The 20,150-nt window shown below is 36.8% G+C and overlaps 2 protein-coding genes and 1 long non-coding RNA gene across 3 annotated transcripts; 2 read left to right on the forward strand and 1 right to left on the reverse strand.

The window, feature by feature from the left end:
* Positions 1 to 452: 452 nt before the first annotated feature.
* On the forward strand, positions 453 to 18,245 carry LOC135082520 (cellular tumor antigen p53-like). The gene is made up of 8 exons (XM_063977321.1): positions 453 to 654; positions 2,298 to 2,386; positions 4,172 to 4,253; positions 6,803 to 7,027; positions 9,400 to 9,574; positions 11,448 to 11,679; positions 13,903 to 14,107; positions 15,438 to 18,245. The coding sequence occupies exons 2-8, from the start codon at positions 2,313 to 2,315 to the stop codon at positions 15,603 to 15,605; spliced, it is 1,161 nt and encodes a 386-aa protein (XP_063833391.1). The 5' UTR covers positions 453 to 654; positions 2,298 to 2,312; the 3' UTR covers positions 15,606 to 18,245.
* Positions 5,028 to 5,665, forward strand: LOC135082096 (uncharacterized). The gene is made up of 2 exons (XR_010259339.1): positions 5,028 to 5,246; positions 5,489 to 5,665. It is a non-coding gene; the product is annotated as an uncharacterized LOC135082096 (long non-coding RNA).
* Positions 18,246 to 18,465: 220 nt separating the features above from the next.
* On the reverse strand, positions 18,466 to 20,088 carry LOC135082526 (peptidyl-tRNA hydrolase 2, mitochondrial-like). The gene is made up of 2 exons (XM_063977327.1): positions 19,783 to 20,088; positions 18,466 to 18,856 (listed from the first exon to the last, which is right to left on the reverse strand). Exons 1-2 carry the CDS (start codon positions 19,900 to 19,902, stop codon positions 18,491 to 18,493), a joined length of 486 nt encoding a protein of 161 aa, XP_063833397.1. The 5' UTR covers positions 19,903 to 20,088; the 3' UTR covers positions 18,466 to 18,490.
* Between the last annotated feature and the right edge of the window lie 62 nt (positions 20,089 to 20,150).

Below are 20,150 nucleotides of genomic sequence, written 5' to 3' on the forward strand. Positions count from 1 at the left end.
TCAATGTTGACGTCACTATATTTTTTTTATTTTGTAGCGTTGCCATTATTATATAAATTTTAATAATTAGTAGTTTTCTAAGTTTTAATGGAACAGATAAAATCATATTATTTTGCTTTCAAAAAATCACGTTACTTAACTTGTAAGAACGAGGGTTTCATTTTTACGTCTTAATTGACGAATGCTTAATTTTATAATTACTTTTTCATAAAAAAAAACTTAATTTAACAAATAAAATAAAGTTAATATTTTTTTTTAAATTATGCATTGCATTGCAGCAAATTTATAAAATATAAACTTTCACTTTAAAAAATGCAATTCATTTTAATTTAAACAAACACCAAATCACATAAGAATTAAATAGAAAGTGGAAATTTAATACTGGTAACATTTAAAAAAAACTGACATGACATGACAGCTACTTTTTTTTTAACTTATCTGTGGTTCGTTCTTCGTCGTTGTGTTTTGTGTTAATTTGTATTTTCGCAAAATTGAAACTTTATTTCATAGACGTCCATCGCCTAAAAGTTAACTAATTAAAATATTATGTTATACGTGATTTTATATATTTTATTTTGTCTTTAGTTATTTTAATTTTCTCGAAAGAAAATATTTCACCATCCTCATTGCACGTTACTTTCCGGTCGATTTACGGTAAGATAGACCAATATTTTTATTCCTACTCATTAATTAACTTTAAATATGCTAGAAATACTTAGTAAACGGGGAAATGTTTAAAATATAATAGAACAAAATTATAACAAAATCCCAAGGTGAAGATTTAGGGTCCAAATTGAAACCTACTGCGTTATCAATAATTTTCAAGTGTGCCATCACTGGTACTGATGGGAAAGCGCGAAATGCTTAATCTTTAATTGAATAGTAACATAAAACATCAGCACAGTAAGCAGATTTGTAAGTAGAAGAGGAATGACTGGGCTTCAAATGTGAAGAACTTACTACTGATGAAAATAAAGGTTTTTGAATGGAGATTACGCTCTGGAAAGGGCAGTGTGAGACAATGGGCTAACTGATTACTGGACAAGTCAATTTCAAGACAATCGTCACTGATTTTGGTGAACTTCTATACTGAAGGACAACAGAGTTAGTTATCATTTCAGCTTGTACAGTAGCATTACAGCAACCTGAAATGTACAAAAAAAAGAATTTTGTCTGTCACAGAAAAACTTTATAGCTCGCATCCCTGTTTAAAAAACCTGGATAAAAACTATCCTATATCCCTTCCCGAGACTCAATTTATCTCTATGCCAAATTTAATGAAAATCGGTTCAGTGGTTTAGGCGTGAAAGCAAGACAGACAGACAGAGTTACTTTCTCATTTAAAAATTAGTATAGATGCTTTAACAATTTCGAATACCCTCAAGTCTTTATGATTATATGAGTTTACTTAATACTTAATGATTTTGATTGATACATTTAATTTGCATTCAAAATACTGTTATTATGTTAAATGTAGAAAGTAACGGAAACAGTAGACTACAAGATTCAGGATTAATGATAAGAATGCTTAGTCATTTGCACCTCATGAGTGAGACTTATCAAGTCAAGAGCAAGCCAAGTACATAAAAAGTTCAGTCTCCAATAACTACAGTAGTTTTTACAAATGTTTATTTATTCAAATTTTTTTGTTTAACTATGTTTCAACAGCATTTAATTGAGTATTTGCCACCACTCCCTAATAATTCTAAAGCACAGCTTTTTTATAAAGACACTTCATTCTGGTCTATATTTTAGATTTTTGATTGCATTGTAATTGAAAAAAGTACTATCCATTCGCTTTAAGTTTGTCGCTGGTGATATGAAGAGAAGCGTTTATAACTTTATCAAACTATGTTTAAAATATTTTTTATTTGTTATTATTGATAAAAATTTTGTATTTGCGTAAAATAAGACACATTAGTTGCGTTTAATCACTAACTAATTTGCGTTTAATCGCGGTTGGAGTAGGGGACGCGCATTCCACGGACCGGCAATCTTAGCGCGAATGGGTAGTAGTTTAATTGAGTTGACAAAATAGTGACGTCACAGGGTTGAATTGCCACACAAAATTTAGTACAAAATCTATAGTCTTGTTTTGGCAGTTTTAAAAAGTTGGTAGCAAATACCCTATTGTACATACATGTGCATACTATGTTTGTTCATTTATTTAATATACTAAGATACTAGTAGTAGTGAGCAATATTATTGATTTATGAATGAATTAAATTAAAAAACAAGAAAATATGTAAAGACGTCCTTGACTGTAACTGAATCTTTATTTCAATTTGTTATTTCAGATACAATCACTAATCATGTCTTACCAAGAAATCGGTGAACTGCCGCACCAAGTGATGGTTGACGACAGTCCAGACTTCAACAACTTGGAGTGAGTTACAGAATAATGTTTATATGTATTTAACAGACTTAAAAAAAAGGAGGAGGTTCTCAATTCGACTGCATGTTTTTTAGACAGGTAATGAAATTCAATGCTGCAATCTGGCTATGCTACAGACCTAGTCAAAATTTTGTAATCCTGGAACTTATTAAAATAATCACAGACTGAATTTGGCTAATCCTGGAACTTATTAAAATAATCACAGACTGAATTTGGCTGACTATATTTTTTTTTGTGTTGATGATTCCTGCAATCAGTCGCCAGACTAATCAGATTAGATTTTCATATTAAAGAGCAGCTGGCCTATGCCTAAGCTCTCTTCTGACTATATTGACTGAGTTTCTTGTGCTGCATCTTCTCAGCACTGTCCCATTTAATGTATTAAGTAATACTGGGATATATTAAAGAGTTAAATATGTACATCAATTCAGATTATACATTCTTCTTGCGATTATGCACTTATTATGGCACAAGTGCACTATGCAAGAAATCGGCCGAGACGTAATAGCACAGAATAATAATAAGTACTACGTACAGAAGTTTTACTTCGCGAAGGTATTTAAAAAAATGTATGCTCAATGTCATTAACAATATGGTGTAATTTAGCTTGTCTCAAAAGTCGAGCACCATTTTGTTGACAAACGTCAGTGATCGGCACTGCGCCGAAGCTATAGGGCTGACTTCGGTAAAATGATGTGACGTGAGGTGCCAAACTGCGGAAAATGGCGGAGGAAATACATGATTTAGGATTTAGCATGAATTATCATGAATAATATTAACTAGGTACTTATTTACCTCTCAGTGTCTTGAGGCAACTTAAAAAAGTACATTCTGTGTTTTTATTATTATTTAGGCAGTTAAATACTGCACAGTATTTAGTACACCATTTTCTTTTTTTTCTTCCATCATACACAAGAATACGCGTGCGTGAGTCAATGTTCGCTCGTATGTGAGGCCTTGTCGAATAGTATCCTGTAGGTGGGCCATCGAGCGTGTTTTGTTTTCGATGTAAACTCGCGGAGATGAACAGGCCTGGTCTTAGTATAGTGTGAACACCATCTCTGTTACTTTCTCCTTCCCCACCCATGCGTCGCCCATACTTCGGTGTGCGATCTAGCGCTTCGTCTCAATCAATAGGCTAGTTTCCTAAAAAAATTTTTTTTGTCCGTCAATTTTGTTATAAAAAAATCTTGAACACGCATATTTTGAATTGTCAATCAAACAAATAATAACAAAGTTATAGTGCGTTGAAGTTCCGCGCGACGTCACAAAGTGCTGCACTTTTACGCACTCACTGACGTCACGGGCCTTTTCTTTAGAACTTTGGCACGCTTTATCTCTTTACATTTTCATTAGATTTAAAAAGTTAAAAACACGTGTCGAGTAGTTTTTGATAAGCTAACTGACGGACTAATTAAAACTCATGCTTTTTTACCCAGGAAACGTCCCTATTTCGCAGTGTAATTGCGCCATCACCATAAAATAAGATAGCAGTAGATCTTGGTGACCAAATAGTAGTTTAAACTTTGTCTATAAATAAAACAGTGCGGGACGGACGTCCCATGGATGTGTGGGTGGACCTGGACACCCACAAGGTGGACCGACGACCTGATAAAGGTAGCTGGATGCAGGCCGCTGTCAACCGTTCGATGTGGAGGTAATTGGCCTTGCGGGAGGCGTATGTTCAGCAGTAGACGTTCTGTGGCGGAAAATTAAATGATAATGATAAATAAAACAGTTAGGTACAGTAGAATAAAGTAAATCCTTTTTTTACAGTATCGTGGACGAGTATGTTTGTAAGCAGTACTATAACGAAGACACTATGCCTGCATCAGCATTATCCAGCCACATGAATGAAGTAAGTTTGTCCCTTTTAATAGGCTATTTTCCAAAAAAAAAACTTTTATCCAAAAATATTGGACACTTATATTTTTATTATGATACGTTGAAGTTCCGCGTGACGTCACAAAGTGCTACACTTTTAAGTATGCGTCGACGTCACGGGTCTATTCTTTTGAACTTTGGCGTGCTTTATCTCTTTCAAATTTCATTAGTTTGAAAAAGAGAAAAATAGGCGTTGAGTATTTTTTTGATAAGTTAACCAATGGACTAATTCAAACTCGCTTTTTTACCCAGGAAACATTTATTTTCTTCTTTTTTTCCAATGAAAAGCATGATATTGATTGTAAACTAACCTGCAGTAGTTAACTTGTTCCCACTTGTTTTATTAAGTAGGTAGCTTTAAGGTAATACCTACTAATGAGAAATTGATTGGCTTATCAGTTCTATGATTAATACCTATAGAACACAAGATTATGGCCTTCTTCTACACGTTATCTACAAAATAATAGATGTTAGGTACTACTATGTTGTGAGATAGCGCCAGAAACCGAGGTCGCAAGGCTTTAAGATGGGAGGATGAATTGAGGTTGACCGCAGGACCTCTATGGATGAGAGTGGCGGAGGACAGAAGGCAATGGAAGGAGTTGGAGGAGGCCTTTGCCAATAGGCACACCGAAATTTTAGACATTTTGTGAAAGTTTTTTTAAGTGAAGTATTTGTTTTATATAAGTGTTATCCTAAATTCAGAAAGCGTTAAATGTAAAAATGTTCGGAAATAAAAGGCTTATTATTATTATTGTAGGGTCAAGGAGGCAACAGTGACTCGGTCGGCTACAGTGGCTCAGTCATGTTTCGACCTGAAGGCATAGGAATATATATTTGTCTCTTTTACCGATTCAAAGGTCTTGGTACCCGAACACGTTTAAACCAGTTTGCTCGCCGGTCAAGTGCCGTGCGGAAGGGTGAGGGAATGTTTTTTGTTTTCGCGCCCACTAAATTACATTCTAAGGTGAGTTTCGATTGTTTTCATATCTTTGTTTGTTGCTATAGGTAATAGCCGTTATATTTATCGGATAGTAAGTCTTGTATCAATTGTCTTTAATCCGAATTTTGACTAATTTGTTTTACATCTTGGTTTTTTTGATCAAATATTTACAAAATGGCGTAGAAGTACACAGTGACTCAATTTTAATACTTTATACGAATTCAATATTTTATAACTTTAAATCGAATTTTGTTTTTTATTTACAGAATGCCACGGAAAAAAACCGACAGAAAAATAGGGAAGAAATAAATAACGAAGAGATTGAGATGACTTAAGATCTTATAGGTAGCAATAAAAGTACTAAGAGTCGTGTTGAATTGTTGATTATAATAAGAATAGCTTGTGCAGTTTTGTTATTATTTCTAATAAAAAACTACGCGGAATGGGCATTTTCTTTTCATATAAATACTGCCGTACCACGTTAATACTGTGTACCACGGTAGTGAGTCAGTGTGTACACCTAGTAGTCCACAGTGGCTCAATTATCATTTTTTTGTTTTAGGTTCCTACTTTGACATAAGTAGTAAATAATGTAGAATCATGAGTGCTCAGTTACAGTTCAATAGTGTATCTAAAATGTGAGCAAATTTTAGGCCAATATTAAAGCGATATCTATTTTTATTAAGCTTCGAAAAAAAAGTGAGTCACTGTTGCCTCCCTGACCCTACTACTGTGTTGTGAAGTCTTCCAGAATACTTTTTTCTTTTTTTGTACAGTCAGCGTCAAATAGTTCGTTACACCCTAAGTAGCCAAAAAGTTCGCGACACGTCTTTGTTACAATAAAATTAGAATAGGACAGTAGCGGCGTAAGGGGGGGGGGGGGGGGGGGGGCGGTGGGGGCGGTCCGCCCCGGGTGCCAAGCATCAGGGGGTGACAAAGTCGCGCAGATTAGTACTCACTGACGCATCTGCATGGCAAGGACGGTCGTGATGTCATGACAGGGGGGGGGGAGGGGGTGTGCCATTATTTGACGCCTACTGAACGTGATTTTTAAGAACCTACTCAAGCTTTATCTAAAGGAGGTTTTTTGTCTGTCGCCATGTTGACTGGAAAAAAATCTAAATATATAAAAGGAGAAACTGACTGACTGACTGACAGATCAACGCACAGCCTATACGGCTAAACGTAGGCACTTGAAATTTGGAAGAGACGTAGCTTAGGTACCGTAGAGGTGTACTAAGAAAGGAATTCCCGAAATTCCCACGGGAACGGGAATTCGCGGGATTCACGCGTACGAAGTCGCGGGCGGCCGCTAGTATTTTATAAGTTGACCTGCAAAGGCTGTATTTCTTAGGCTGAGTTACACCACCGAACTTTAACGGTAACTATGACGATAACCGGTGCTTTTTGTATGGATTTTGACAGATTTTTGACGTTTGTCAAAGTTAAAGTAAGATGGTGCAACCCAGCTTTAGCGTTGCTGTATTTTTTAATTTAATTACATTTTATTGTGTACCTACTCAATAATATTTTACATTTTAGAAACTGTTGATGATATGCAAACAATTTTGTTGCAACAGGAATCTTCCAATTTGTATTCTGATGCATCGTGGCTGGATCAGCCAGTCCTGGTCGGCCCGCCAGTGCCGGTCGGCCCGCCAGTGCCAGTCGGGCAGCCTGTCCCGAGCTGCTCTCTGCTCCCGGCCTGCCCGCCAGTCCCGGTCGGCCCGCCGAAGCAAACTCCGTTCCCGGGACCGTTGAATTTCAACGTGAAAGTTACCAGCCCCCCCAATAAGAAGTATCTGGTAAGTCATCACTCATCATTATCATCAATCAGATCAATGGCAAAAGGGAGGATTCAGACTGCACTACAGCACAGTTCGATTTTTTCAAGTTGTATAAAATAATGCACTCTAATGAGGGCTATCGTTTTAGCGCTCACCAGTTAGCGCCACTGTAGAGTAAGGTCCTGTCACTTGCTAGTAGCGAAGACAGTGGCGCCGGCTGGTGAGCGCTATAGTGGTAGGAGGACTATCGCATTTGCACTCATCAAGATGGCGCCACTGTAGAGTAAGGTCCTGTCAATCGCCAGGGGTGCCAACTGTTAAGTATAAAAACGATAGCCCTCATGCTGGCCAGACGGGTTGGATTGGAGAGGCCTAATGTTCACTAGTTAAGAACTCACAGCGCGATTTTCGCGGTTGTGGAATTGCTTTTTTATTTCAAAACTCACGGGAGCACGATTATTCTGTGCTCGTACTGCTTAAAACTGAAATGATGATGTCATACTCCTAACACCCATTAAGGTCTAAGTAATCGAATTCATAAAAATTGGTTCAGTAATTTAGGCGTTAATGAAAAATGTCCATTTCCCATTAATTATAATGAATTTTACTTTTATTTATTTACTCATAAATCTAAATATGCAGTCGGCATTAAAATTATGACCTTCATTCATTATTTCACTGCTACTTGTGAGTCAAATAATCTTATCACTTAAATTACTATCTCAGGAAATCCGTTATCTATTACAATGACAATAATATTTAAAGATCTGGGGGCACGGCAGTGCCCCCACCAAGTCGAGCAAAAAAGCGGCACGGCCGTACCATCCTTTTCTCGAAGCAATTCAGGCCATTTTCGACCGCCTGTAACTTCGTTGTGGATAAAACTAGAAGGCTGAATTTTCATTAGCTATGCAGGCATTGTAAAGACACGGTATATTTAAAATTTCATTCAATTTGAACCAGTAGTTTAAGAATTATAACGGGTCAAAGTTACTTAATTTTGTCACTCACTGACTGACTCACTGACTCACCGATCATCAAAACTCTAAGGCACTTCTAGCAGACCTAGAAGCTTCAAATTTGGAATATAAGTAGTGTTTGGTGTATGAATCAAGGAAAAACTAAAATATTTGGGGGCACGGTAGTGCAACCGCCAAGTCGAGTAAAATTTTTCAATTTCGGTCCAGTTTTCTAGATACATAACTGCTATCTACAAAATACAAAAAGAAATGATATTTGGGGGCACGGTAGTGCAACCGCCAAGTCGAGTAAAATTTTTCAATTTCGGTCCAGTTTTCTAGATACATAACTGCTGTCTACAAAATACAAAAAGAAATGAGATCCCATCAAAAACAATACTTGTCAAAAAAACCAAGTCTCGCAACTCAGTTGTTCTACGGTAAAAAGTTGTGAGATCCATGTAATACCAAGTCCAGGCCAGGAAATCTTTAACGTTTTACATAAATATATTGACTTGGCCATCGCATGAAAACACGTGTAAATTAAATTATTTAGTGCGATGGCCAAGTCAATAATTTATGTAAAACGTTAAAGATTTCCTGGCCTGGACTTGGTATTACATGGATCTCACAACTTTTTACCGTAGAACAACTGAGTTGCGAGACTTGGTTTTTTTTGACAAGTATTGTTTTTGATGGGATTAACTTGTCTGCAGGTCAATACACAGACAATATCGCGTGATAATAGATTATGTAGACCCTGTAGTATTTATATTGTGGTGATAATGCAATCATTATGTAGGTAAACTAGATAATGTGCACTGACCAGCCCACAAAAGCAAATCTATACTAATCTATCCTATAATATTATAAATGCGAAAGTAACTCAGTCTGTCTGTCTTGCTTTCACGCCTAAACTACTGAACCGATTTTGATGAAATTTGGCATAGAGATTGTTTAAAAACTCATTTATTTCTGTAAATAGGCTTAAAAAAAAGCACTTTTACACGTCCCAGTATTAACCCTACCACTGCTTCAGGACAATAAATGGGCCAGTGCTGAGAAGAAGCAGCGCAAAAAACTCAGTCACTATTGTCAGCCTCTTTTTCAAAGGTTTACATGCTTTAAAAATACATGGTTATAAATATTAATGCGAGCTAGGCAGTAACGCATCCCAATCATTTTTATCTTTTAAATAATCATCGACTTTATAGTAGCCCTTTTTCATTAAGGTACTTTTAATATGTGCTTTGAATTTATGAATGGGTAGTTCTACAACAGTTTGTGGTGGTTTCAGTCCCAGGAAAGGACATAGGATAGTTTTTATCCCGGTTTTTGAAACAGGGACGCGCGCGATAATGTTTTTTTTTCTGTGACAGACACATTTTTTTTACTATAAAATTTATTATTTATTTTATTTATTCCCCACAGCATTCCGAACGCCTGAATATGATATTCGTGGACATGGGTTGCGCGTTCGCGGCGCAGTACAGCTGGCTCGACCGCGGCGAGCGAATGTTCGTGCGAACGTGCGTCGTGTTCTCCGCGAGGGAACACGCCGAGAAGCGCGTGGAATGCTGCATGCAGCACCGGCATGCTCCTAATGGTTTGTCAAAACCATTTTTTCAAGTAACTATTCATTCAGAAAAAAACATTCAACGCTTCAGATTCAGATTTTCAGGTGCTTACGGCAACCTTCACCAGATCGTCGGTCTACCTACTACCACAGAATAATAATAAGTACTACGTACAGAAGTTTTACTTCGCGAAGGTATTTAAAAAAATGTATGCTCAATGTCATTAACAATATGGTGTAATTTAGCCTGTCTCAAGAGTCAAGCACCATTTTGTTGACAAACGTCAGTGATCGGCACTGCGCCGAAGCTATAGGGCTGACTTCGGTAAAATGATGTGACGTGAGGTGCCAAACTGCGGAAAATGGCGGAGGAAATACATGATTTAGCATGAATTATCATGAATAATATTAACTACTTATTTACCTCTCAGTGTCTTGAGGCAACTTAAAAAAGTACATTTTGTGTTTTTATTATTATTTAGGCAGTTAAATACTGCACAGTATTTAGTACACCATTTTCTTTATTTTCTTACATCATACACAAGAATACGCGTGCGTGAGTCAATGTTCGCTCGTATGTGAGGCCTTGTCGAATAGTATCCTGTAGGTGGGCCATCGTGCGTGTTTTGTTTTCGATGTAAACTCGCAGAGATGAACAGGCCTGCTACTGCAAATAATAATAATATTTAATAAATAGCAGAGCGTCGATGTGACGTCACGGCTGCCAGGTGCGCAGTTAACTCGATCGGGTTATACACTGTTTTCTAAGTGTCAGATGAAAACAAAAAAATATAGAAAGTATTCAAAATGGCTATCATTAACCATTTTTAAGTGTTTTTTAATCAGTAGTATCAGCACGCAAAAAAGGTGTTATAAGTTTGACATGGAATGGACCGATTTCGATGCCGTTTTTTGTTCTATGTCCCGCCGCGTCATTACAGCGCGTAATCACAAAATATAACAGAAGATAAACTCATGTATGTACTTCGCTTCGCATAATATAATCGGCCGTCGCGCTAGGGTTGTCTTGTCATGTGTTGCGTTTATTTCGTTATGATAGAAAAATGTAACTTTTAATACTATGGAAGAAAGACAATAACAGATATCGACATTATCCACGTATAATTTATTATGTAGTTATGTTTAGTACGTTATTATTATAGTAATAGTTTGCAAACAAATACACGAGAAAGAAGTAGTATGACGTAGTATGTAGTTGGGTGGTTGACACTATTATCCAATAATTCCTAAAACCTCTTTAAAATACTTCGATATTCCTAATAATTAAGTTGGTTTTCAATTTGTCAACGTTAAACGAACTATTAAAATACAAATAAATACCTTACTTACCTCCCGGAATCAATTGGTAGTTTAAAAAACGAAAATTTAGTTTTTAATGTTGAGTGTAAGCAACCATCTACGTAACAAATGTCATAATACCCCTTTTTTGTTGTTCACTCATTTTCGTCCAAAAAAATAATTTCATAAACGCGTGAGCAGCGTCACTCAAGCGAACGCAGTCGCGCCTCGCATTCGTCCGAGACAGTCTTGATAACGCGTACGTGAGCGGTGTCTATGTGTGCGTGGCTCAAGCGCGCTTAGTATGGAGTTTACCTTCTGTTATATTTTGTGGCGTAATTAACATGACATTACTTCCTATAATAAAGTTAAAATTTTTGCATGTTTTGACAAGACGAAACATGTTGAGCCTGATTATGTTTCCACTGACACCTGTATGTACTGTACCATGTTTCTGTGCAAATAAATAAATTATCTTATCTAACAATAGCAAACATAACATTTAAAAAGTAATAAAATAAAGAAATATTTTTTAAATTTTCAAATGTTTACTAATTTGTTTTTGTGTTACAATTTTTAATTATGTTTAAAATTCTCACCGCAGTGCCCGAAGACATCCGCATGAATGTCCTGCTCTCTTCCCGGGACTTCGGCACACAGGGAGTGTATTACCAGGGCAACCCGGCCTCCCCAGACTCCTGGTATTCCGTAGTGGTGGAATTCCCGTCCTCTGCGGGCCCTCACACGCACGCCTACAAGTTTGCCTGCAAGAACTCCTGTTCCACTGGCATTAACAGGCTGGAGATCGCTATTGTCTTCACACTGGAAGATTTAGAGTAAGTTTACTAGTAGATAAGAGAGAGGACCCAAAATTGGTCCTTGCACGACCCCAAAAATTTCTTACACGCTTGCCTACAAGTTCGCCTGCAAGAACTCCTGTTCCACTGGCATTAACCGGCTGGAGATTGCTATTGTCTTCACATTGGAGGATCTGGAGTAAGTATAATGTTGTTTATAAGTAGATGAGAGAGAGGACCCAAAATTGGTCCTTGAACGACACCGTTGAAATTCTCATACGTTTCGCGTATAAGTTGATATGGACGAACTCCTGTTCCACTGGCATTAACAGGCTGGAGATTGCTATTGTCTTCACATTGGAGGATCTGGAGTAAGTATAATGTTGTTTATAAGTGGATGAGAGAGAGGACCCAAAATTGGTCCTTGCACGACACCGTTGAAATTCTCATACGTTTCGCGTATAAGTTGATATGGACGAACTCCTGTTCCACTGGCATTAACAGGCTGGAGATTGCTATTGTCTTCACACTGGAAGATTTAGAGTAAGTTTACTAGTAGATAAGAGAGAGGACCCAAAAATGGTCCTTGCACGACACCCAAGGTGTGTATTACCAAGGCACTCCTCCCCGAGAAGTGTGACTTCTCGATGGTGTCGTAGTACGGGGAGTACTTCTGTTCACTCACATTTAAATACCATAAGGTAACTTGTCCACTACCTTCGACAAAGTTAAATTATTATCGACTATCATTAGCTCAACACACATCGGGAAATTCCGGTCCTATGCTGCCCGTATTCTTGGAGGTTTGTTTAATAAAATTTGAGATATTGAAGACTCAAGTCAAATAAATAAAACTTAAGAGCCGAAGTCCTTTAGAATTTTAAGTCTTGTAAAAAGTCTTGAGTCCTGCCAAAAAGAACCCAAAAACTGAGCCTTTTTATAATAACTCATTACTGAGTCCTTTAAATACATAGCTGTAGTTTGAAGTAAATACAAAAACTTAAAGAACTCAAAAGACTCAAAGTGCTCGGACTCATTGTGACTAGCGAAGACTGCCACTCAAGTGTGACAGTTAAATTCTCTACAATTCAATTGTTATTCCCATTCCCTGCGTGATCGAATCAGAAATGAAGAGATCCGCAGGAGAGCCAAAGTAACCGACATAGCTCGCAGAATTGCTAAAATCAAGTGGCAGTGGGCGGGGCACGTAGCTCGTAGAGACGATGGCCGTTGGGGCAGGAAAGTTCTCGAGTGGCGACCACGGGCTGGAAGACGTAGCGTGGGCAGGCCTCCTACTAGGTGGACCGACGATCTGGTAAAGGTCGCGGGAAGAGCCTGGATGCGGGCAGCGCAGGACCGTTCATTGTGGAAAACCTTGGGGGAGGCCTTTGTCCAGCAGTGGACGTCATTTGGCTGAAACGACGAAGGTTGTTCCCATTAAATTCTCAATACTTATTTCAATTGAGAATGTTACTAGGTATGCAAAATCACTTGAAACCTATGTTACAGTTAAGCTTTTACATTCACAAATACATTAGTTTTTATTTCATTCAAAAATACCCAGTAGTTATGATTTTATAGGCATTCAAAGTTCGCTTAAATATTGAGTCCCGCCGACGGTCACGTGACCCCGCGTGACGTACATTCACAGTGTCCGCTCACTAGAAAACGGATATAAACATACTTAAATACATTTTTTTTTGTAAATACAAACTTATCATACATATTATCACCCAGACCCATCACAGAAATTAAAATTGAACCAAACCCAAACTTGATGCGATTGTGTCTTTTTATTGCGAATTACCTTCCAGCTTCATCATTAGACCCCGATTACTATATAGAATTAAAATACTCATCAATACAAAACGAACGAGCCCAAACTCGATGCATTTAAGTCGTTTTATTATAGAGTTCCTATGGCCACCTTCCAGCTCCATCATCAGATCAGCTCCATGTCATCATAATATTGCATGGTCATCCAAATCACATGTGTTTGCGAAATTTCAGCTTAATTGGTTGCCTGGAAGTTGGTCTTAATTCAGCTTGCAAGATTCCACCCATACAAATATGAGCCAGTCGCTGTAATATGACGTCACGCGCATAAAATGGCGATCCGGCCGCCGCCCGCACTTTTAAAATTCAATATCTTGGAAACTAATTGACGTATCGAAATAATTCTTTCACGTGTATTTTTTATTTTTAACAGAGAATACAGAAAGCTAAAAAACAAAATTAGTGAACATTCTTCATTGTCAACAGAGGCACAGTGCACGGTCGGCAAGTGATCGGCGCGCGCGCGTGCTCCTGTCCAACACGTGACTTACGCTCCGCAGAGGAAAAGGCGAACCCACCGCATGCCGCGTCCAAGAAACGCATCGCACGCGCCGCCACCAAGAAGCCTAAGAAGGTCAAGCTCGAAGCGCCTTCGGACCCGAGCGACGATGGCCTGTTCACTCTTCCACAGGTAAGTCTACTTCGTCAGCAGGGTCCCCCCCCCGTGACATGGCAAAAAAGGCGTGTTCGGCTTTTAGGGTAAAATGTCCGGCCAAATTAAGCACCGAGTCCGGCTTTTGTGTTTTTGGACCTGGCAACCCTATGCTGGCATATAGCTTTGCGTGAGAGAGATGGCAACATTTGAAACTTCGGATGTTTTTCGGAGCAAAACCGATGGACTATTCGAATTTGGTTGTCAACACCATTCATAAAACCTCGCGACTGCCGCATCGCAAAGAAGGTCAGCGTGCCGCATGCCGCGTCCAAGAAACGCATCGCACGCGCCGCCACCAAGAAGCCTAAGAAGGTCAAGCTCGAAGCGCCTTCTGACCCGAGCGACGATGGCCTGTTCACTCTTCCACCGGTAAGTCTACTTCGTCAGCAGGGTTCCCCCCCGTGACATGTCAAAAAAGGCGTGTTCGGCTTTTAGGGTAAAATGTCCGGCCAAATTAAGCACCGAGTCCGGCTTTTGAGAGCAAAATGACGATTTGTAAGAACTATTTATTAGTCTAAACAAATAAAGAAATTTTGACTTTGACTTTGTGTTTTTGGACCTGGCAACCCTATGCTGGCATATCGCTTTGCTTGAGAGGGATGACAACATTTGAAACTTCGGATGTTTTTCGGAGTAAAGAATTAATTTCGAAAGTTAAACTGAGATTTGCCTTCGAAGCGTAGTCCCAAACTAAGCAAACCTTGTTATAGATCGTTTCATCCACGTTTCATCACCATTCTTCCGCTAATGTTTGAGTGTTATCGGTACACGCTATATTATCCATGAGTGCACACGCACACTACAATAATGCCGCTCGGATTTCTCAGATCAAACTCCCCGCACCCCGCGCGACCGAGACCAAAAATTGGTGGGGCGCGTATTCGTGGATGAGGAGAAACTTATCTTATTTTTTCAATTATTACATACAACAGGATTGTTCATGCACACAATATTAATTTAACTGACATTTAATTTGCTCATTATTACTTTTCTTTTCCATATCTTCTCAGGAAGAAAAAGAGCAGGGATGACATTTCACAGGGCGTGCACTCCCCAAAAGTCGAATTAACAATCAACATCAAATCTGATTAAAGCCGCTGGGCTGATTGCAGATAAAAAAAAAACTTTTCTTTATACTTAAATCACGCTTTAACATTTGTATGCCGACAAGGCTGATCACGGCTTGAACACATCTTTTGTTTGTACATCATACTCCTTACCTGTGTTTCACAAATAAATTTTTTGAATTTGAATTTGTGAATAGAATAGACCAGGCCAGCGTTAATTAAAACTTTTTTACTCTCAGGTACAAGTAGTAGGCAAGAATGTGATGATCACAGGTCTGGAGGTTATGGTGAACATGATGGAGCATGCCAAGAGCGTCAACCACGACCCGGAGTACGCACGAGCCTGTGACCTCTGCATTGACAACATTAGAGCAACGCTGGAGCAATACAGACCGAGCAACCACTAAACGGAGTGAGCAGTACGTAGACGTAGATGGCCAATGTTTTACAAAATATCACCAGCGGTGGATGGTGAAAGAAGTCCCTGTCAATGTTTGACTGATGCTTTCATACCTAATTTTTAAGTGACCTCTATGGTAACACTTATCAGGAATTTTGTTTTCATATGGGTCACTTAAAAATTAAGGATTGATGGTGAAAACGGGTATGAATACCCTGAATATTGTTCATACTGCTACAATGGACAACATAAATATTCTGCCATGTATACTAAATATTGTGACTTATTTTTAGTTGTATCAAGTGCTATTTTACTGCAATAATGTGCAAGTCTGATTTTTGATGATTTCACTATACATCTTTTTGAATGACCAGTGCGCTCAACTTTTTTAATAATGGTCGAATAGACAATTTAGGTTTTTTTTCTACTTAGTAACTTGTTCGAACTAATCTGCCAAATATTTTATAACTTGTGGTTTTACAGGGATATCTGGCAGATAAGTCACCGGTAAATAACAGCCTTTATTTTTAGAGGGTTTACGCGAATGAAAAATCCGCCAGATGGCAATACGTAGACGCGAGGTCCAAATGCTGCATGATTGGTTATTTTTAACATGACATTGACAGATATGTCAAAATCCACCAATCACGCAGCAGTCAGACCCCACATCCACGTCCCGCCATCTAGCGGATCTTTCATTCGCGAAAACCCTCATTGCCAGTTAGCCATTGAAATATTAATCATAGACCAGTGAAACTGACTCTTGGTTGAATCTACATTTTTCAAACTTGTTGGTAAAAAGGGTGTGATAACACAACCATTGTTTAGTAAGAATAGACTAATATGAACTAAGGTTTTTCTAGAATGTAGGACTTATAGGGTGCTAATGTTGGCATGGGACAACAGGCTTACTAGTTTAAATGAATAGTTTATGTAAAAATATTAAGGTTTATGCATTTTGAGAAAGTATACAATATTGAAGTGACTGAAATAGCAGAAAATAGTTGAACAGTTTTTCAGGTGTTGTGTATTTTATCAACTTTTTGATTTTTTTACCTCTTACAATCATGGAAGAAATTTGATATTTCTCTATTCCATATTATTTGATACTACCATGTCATAGACTTGTTTTATTTTTGAAGTATTTATTACTTGCAATAGTTGCAATGCATAAACTATACACTTCAGCTGGACGTATACATTAGTATTTAGCGCATTGCAAACTATTTTTATACGTATTTGAAATATGTTAAAGAATAAATTTGCTTGCGCCTAGTATTTGCTCAAGGAGAGAAATTTTTGAAAGGAACATCTTGCGAAGATGGATATAGTCACTGCTTTAGGGGATTTTTGTATGAAATTATTCAAAAGTGCCATATGTAAACGTCTTGCTGGTTTTCTTACTATTATTCTTAAGTTCCATTGTAGTTGTTTCGCTATTTTAGAATAGATTTTACAATATTTAAAGTACATTAAGTATTTCAATACTTTTTAAGTTTATTTCACTATTGTGTACATAATGTCAAGTGGCTACAAACAAAGTATATCACCAATTTAACAATAAGTACAACTCGGAGATTCTTAGATCTTATACCGCCAGAGATTATTGTCATTTTTCTTAGTCAAGCCTAAATATTTTTTTCACAAATATTTAAAAAGTTATTTGCTGTTTTTCCGTGACACACAATCAATAGTTAAAAAAAAATTAAACTAAAATGTAAAAATTGCCTGTCTGAAGTCAGGATTTATTATTATGATATAATTTGAAAAATCACCTTTTTGAAGACACAAACATTTTGGTGTTGCTTTTATTAACGTAATACTTGTGTTTTCTATTTAACTACACGCACAATTATTTTTAAGTAACAATATCTTCTTCCACACTGATGTAAAGATGCCGAAAAAAGGAAATTGAAGGCAAAGCCCTACACATTTCTAGTTATATGGGATGGGAAGTAGGTATTAATATTTGTAAAAATGCATTTATTTCTGATCATGAAGCCATTAAGCTGTGCCTTTACAAGTATTTTAATTGTTACTTTAATGTTTCAATGCTCATTTGTTACTGATAAATAACAAGGTGTCCTACCTTTTTGAAATTAAAGCCTGTCTTAAAAATATTTTCTATTAATAACTTAAATAGTTTTATGTAGCTCTGATGGTTTTGGAGATGCATATCGCTATTGAATAATTGACTCTCAGTTAACAAAGTTATGTTGTAATGTTAAATTGTTAACCATGTTAGATTTGATATTGTGCCTTTGAAGTAAACTTACAATTACTTAATTTTGGATTTGACTTTACAATTGTATTTTATATTTAGTTAGAATTAGGTAATTTGTTTTATTATGATAGAAATAAGAATTATGAATAATATAATTATAATATAGCAATTTTAGTTATTATTATTATGAATGTCATGACTTCTCTAAAGGAAGTGGTTATGTTTTGTATTAAAATGTTTCTTCCATCATTGTATTCAATAGTGTTGTGGCTGATTTGTTTATGATATTCTACAATCCAAAGCATAGAATAAGTAACAATCAACTTTTCAGTGACACATTTTGTACAAACATTGGCTTTATAAAGAAATTGTCCGCCTTTAATAGATTTAATGGAGATTTGAAATACATTTTCATATTCAAAATTTGTATTTTTTATTTTCGCCTTATTCCTTCATATTTTTTAAATTTATTTACAGTTAGAAATTAGGATGATGCAATATTGATAGGTAATTGGGAAAACTTCAGAAAGTTGCTCAAATGGATTTAAGTTTAGTCAGTAATTATTTTTAAAGCACAAGTTTTGCATGCAATTCCAGTAATGTTCTTATGAACTTGTTGGTTCTGAAATAAATTAAAAACAAGTTTTGTAAAACCATAGCTGTATTATTTACAGTAATTTCAAATGGCCTGTGACTTTATCAACAATGTCTTTTGGTGCTGGCCCCACTCCCAACACAGTGACGGAGTTGGCTGCTATTTGTGTCCTTCCCGCGTCTCTAATCATTGAAGTAATCAGTCCCATCTTCTTTGCATTCTCCGCTATTTGCATAACTTCATCTAACGAATCGGTTTTTAGTGCTATTTTCGCTTGACCCGTGCGCTGCCAACATCTAAGTCCCGCTGGATCCTTCCTCTGTGCCTTCTCAAAGACTCCAACTGCTGCATGACCACATTGAGCTGCTATTTTGCCTTTCGACATGTTAAGATCTGTTCTCACTACTAAAACTACCTTGTATTCTGAATTTGATGCAAACTGAAATGAAATACAAAATATGTTTTAGACACGTCATAACATTACATTCATAATAGAATTTATAGCCTGACCAGGAACATAAAAACCCTCGCCATGTTGCGGAAAACTAATGGTACTAATTTCTTTTAATGGCAACAGTAACTGAAAACTTCATTGACATGTCACTTTGCATGTCAGTCTATTGCTGTCAAAGTGTAAACAAACTTTATTTTAAATGTGCGCAATTGATTTTGTGAATTAAATTGCTAAAATCTTTTTATAGTGGTGAAAGAAAAGTGGTTCACAAAGTGTTAAAGTATTTGTCGAAGAGAAATACTAAGGGTTCGGACAATATTTTCATTGAATAATGTTTCCGACAAAGGTTGTCAAATTGACTGACATGTTTTCGTATAGTACAGTCCACTATGAAAATTTGCTGTGGTTTGTTTCAACTACCTATTTTTATTTTTTTTGTCACTTTCTAAGTGTTGAATTTTATGGAATTGGGAAAGAAGTACCGAGTTTGAAGCGTTCATGAGCAGACATTGCAGTTGAATATTCAAGTTCTGAATTTGATAATTGATGAATAATAAAATAAATCCTACTAGCTCGATTGATGGTTTCATTTAATTTATTTAAACCAGGTTACCTATAATAATATTTTTTCGTTAATTTATGAAAATATCAAATTAACCCGTAATCCTAAATCCTGATACATTAAGTTAGCCTATTAATTTAACACAGGTACGACTGTACTCAGTGTTGCACTATCAAATGCAATTGACGCGCCTCTATGCCAGGGTTTTTATGTTCCTGGTCAGGCTATATAACAACATTCATGTTAAAAAAAACTAATTATGTTGTTGATACACTGATAAGGTTAGTAATGCCAAGTGCAAAATTAATAAACTAAATTAAAGAAACAGATTGGATGATTGAAAACTTACCATTTTAACAGCTTTTGCAGTTTCAGTGGCCGAACCGAAGTATTTTTTCAGGGCAAATAAAGAAATGCCGATACATAAACCACATCCGAGTCCAGTCAAAAAAGAAAAAGGAATGTCCATCTTTCTTTTGGAAGTAATGATTATTGGATTATTATATCAGTCCTAAGGACTGTTTAAGTACTTTAAAGACTTTTATTTATTTAAAACTCAATTTTTAAAGTAAGGATGCACGGTCATAACCTCAAACAAATTCAGCTGGTTGACGTTTCACTTCAGCTGTCAATGCCATTATGTTATTGACAGAAGAATAGTTTTTTTAGGAGGACATTGGAAATGATATTGCGAACCAAAAGGTAGAAAATTAATAC

This window comes from Ostrinia nubilalis, chromosome 21, assembly GCF_963855985.1.
Source record: "Ostrinia nubilalis chromosome 21, ilOstNubi1.1, whole genome shotgun sequence".
NCBI classification, from domain to species: Eukaryota; Metazoa; Arthropoda; class Insecta; order Lepidoptera; family Crambidae; genus Ostrinia; species Ostrinia nubilalis.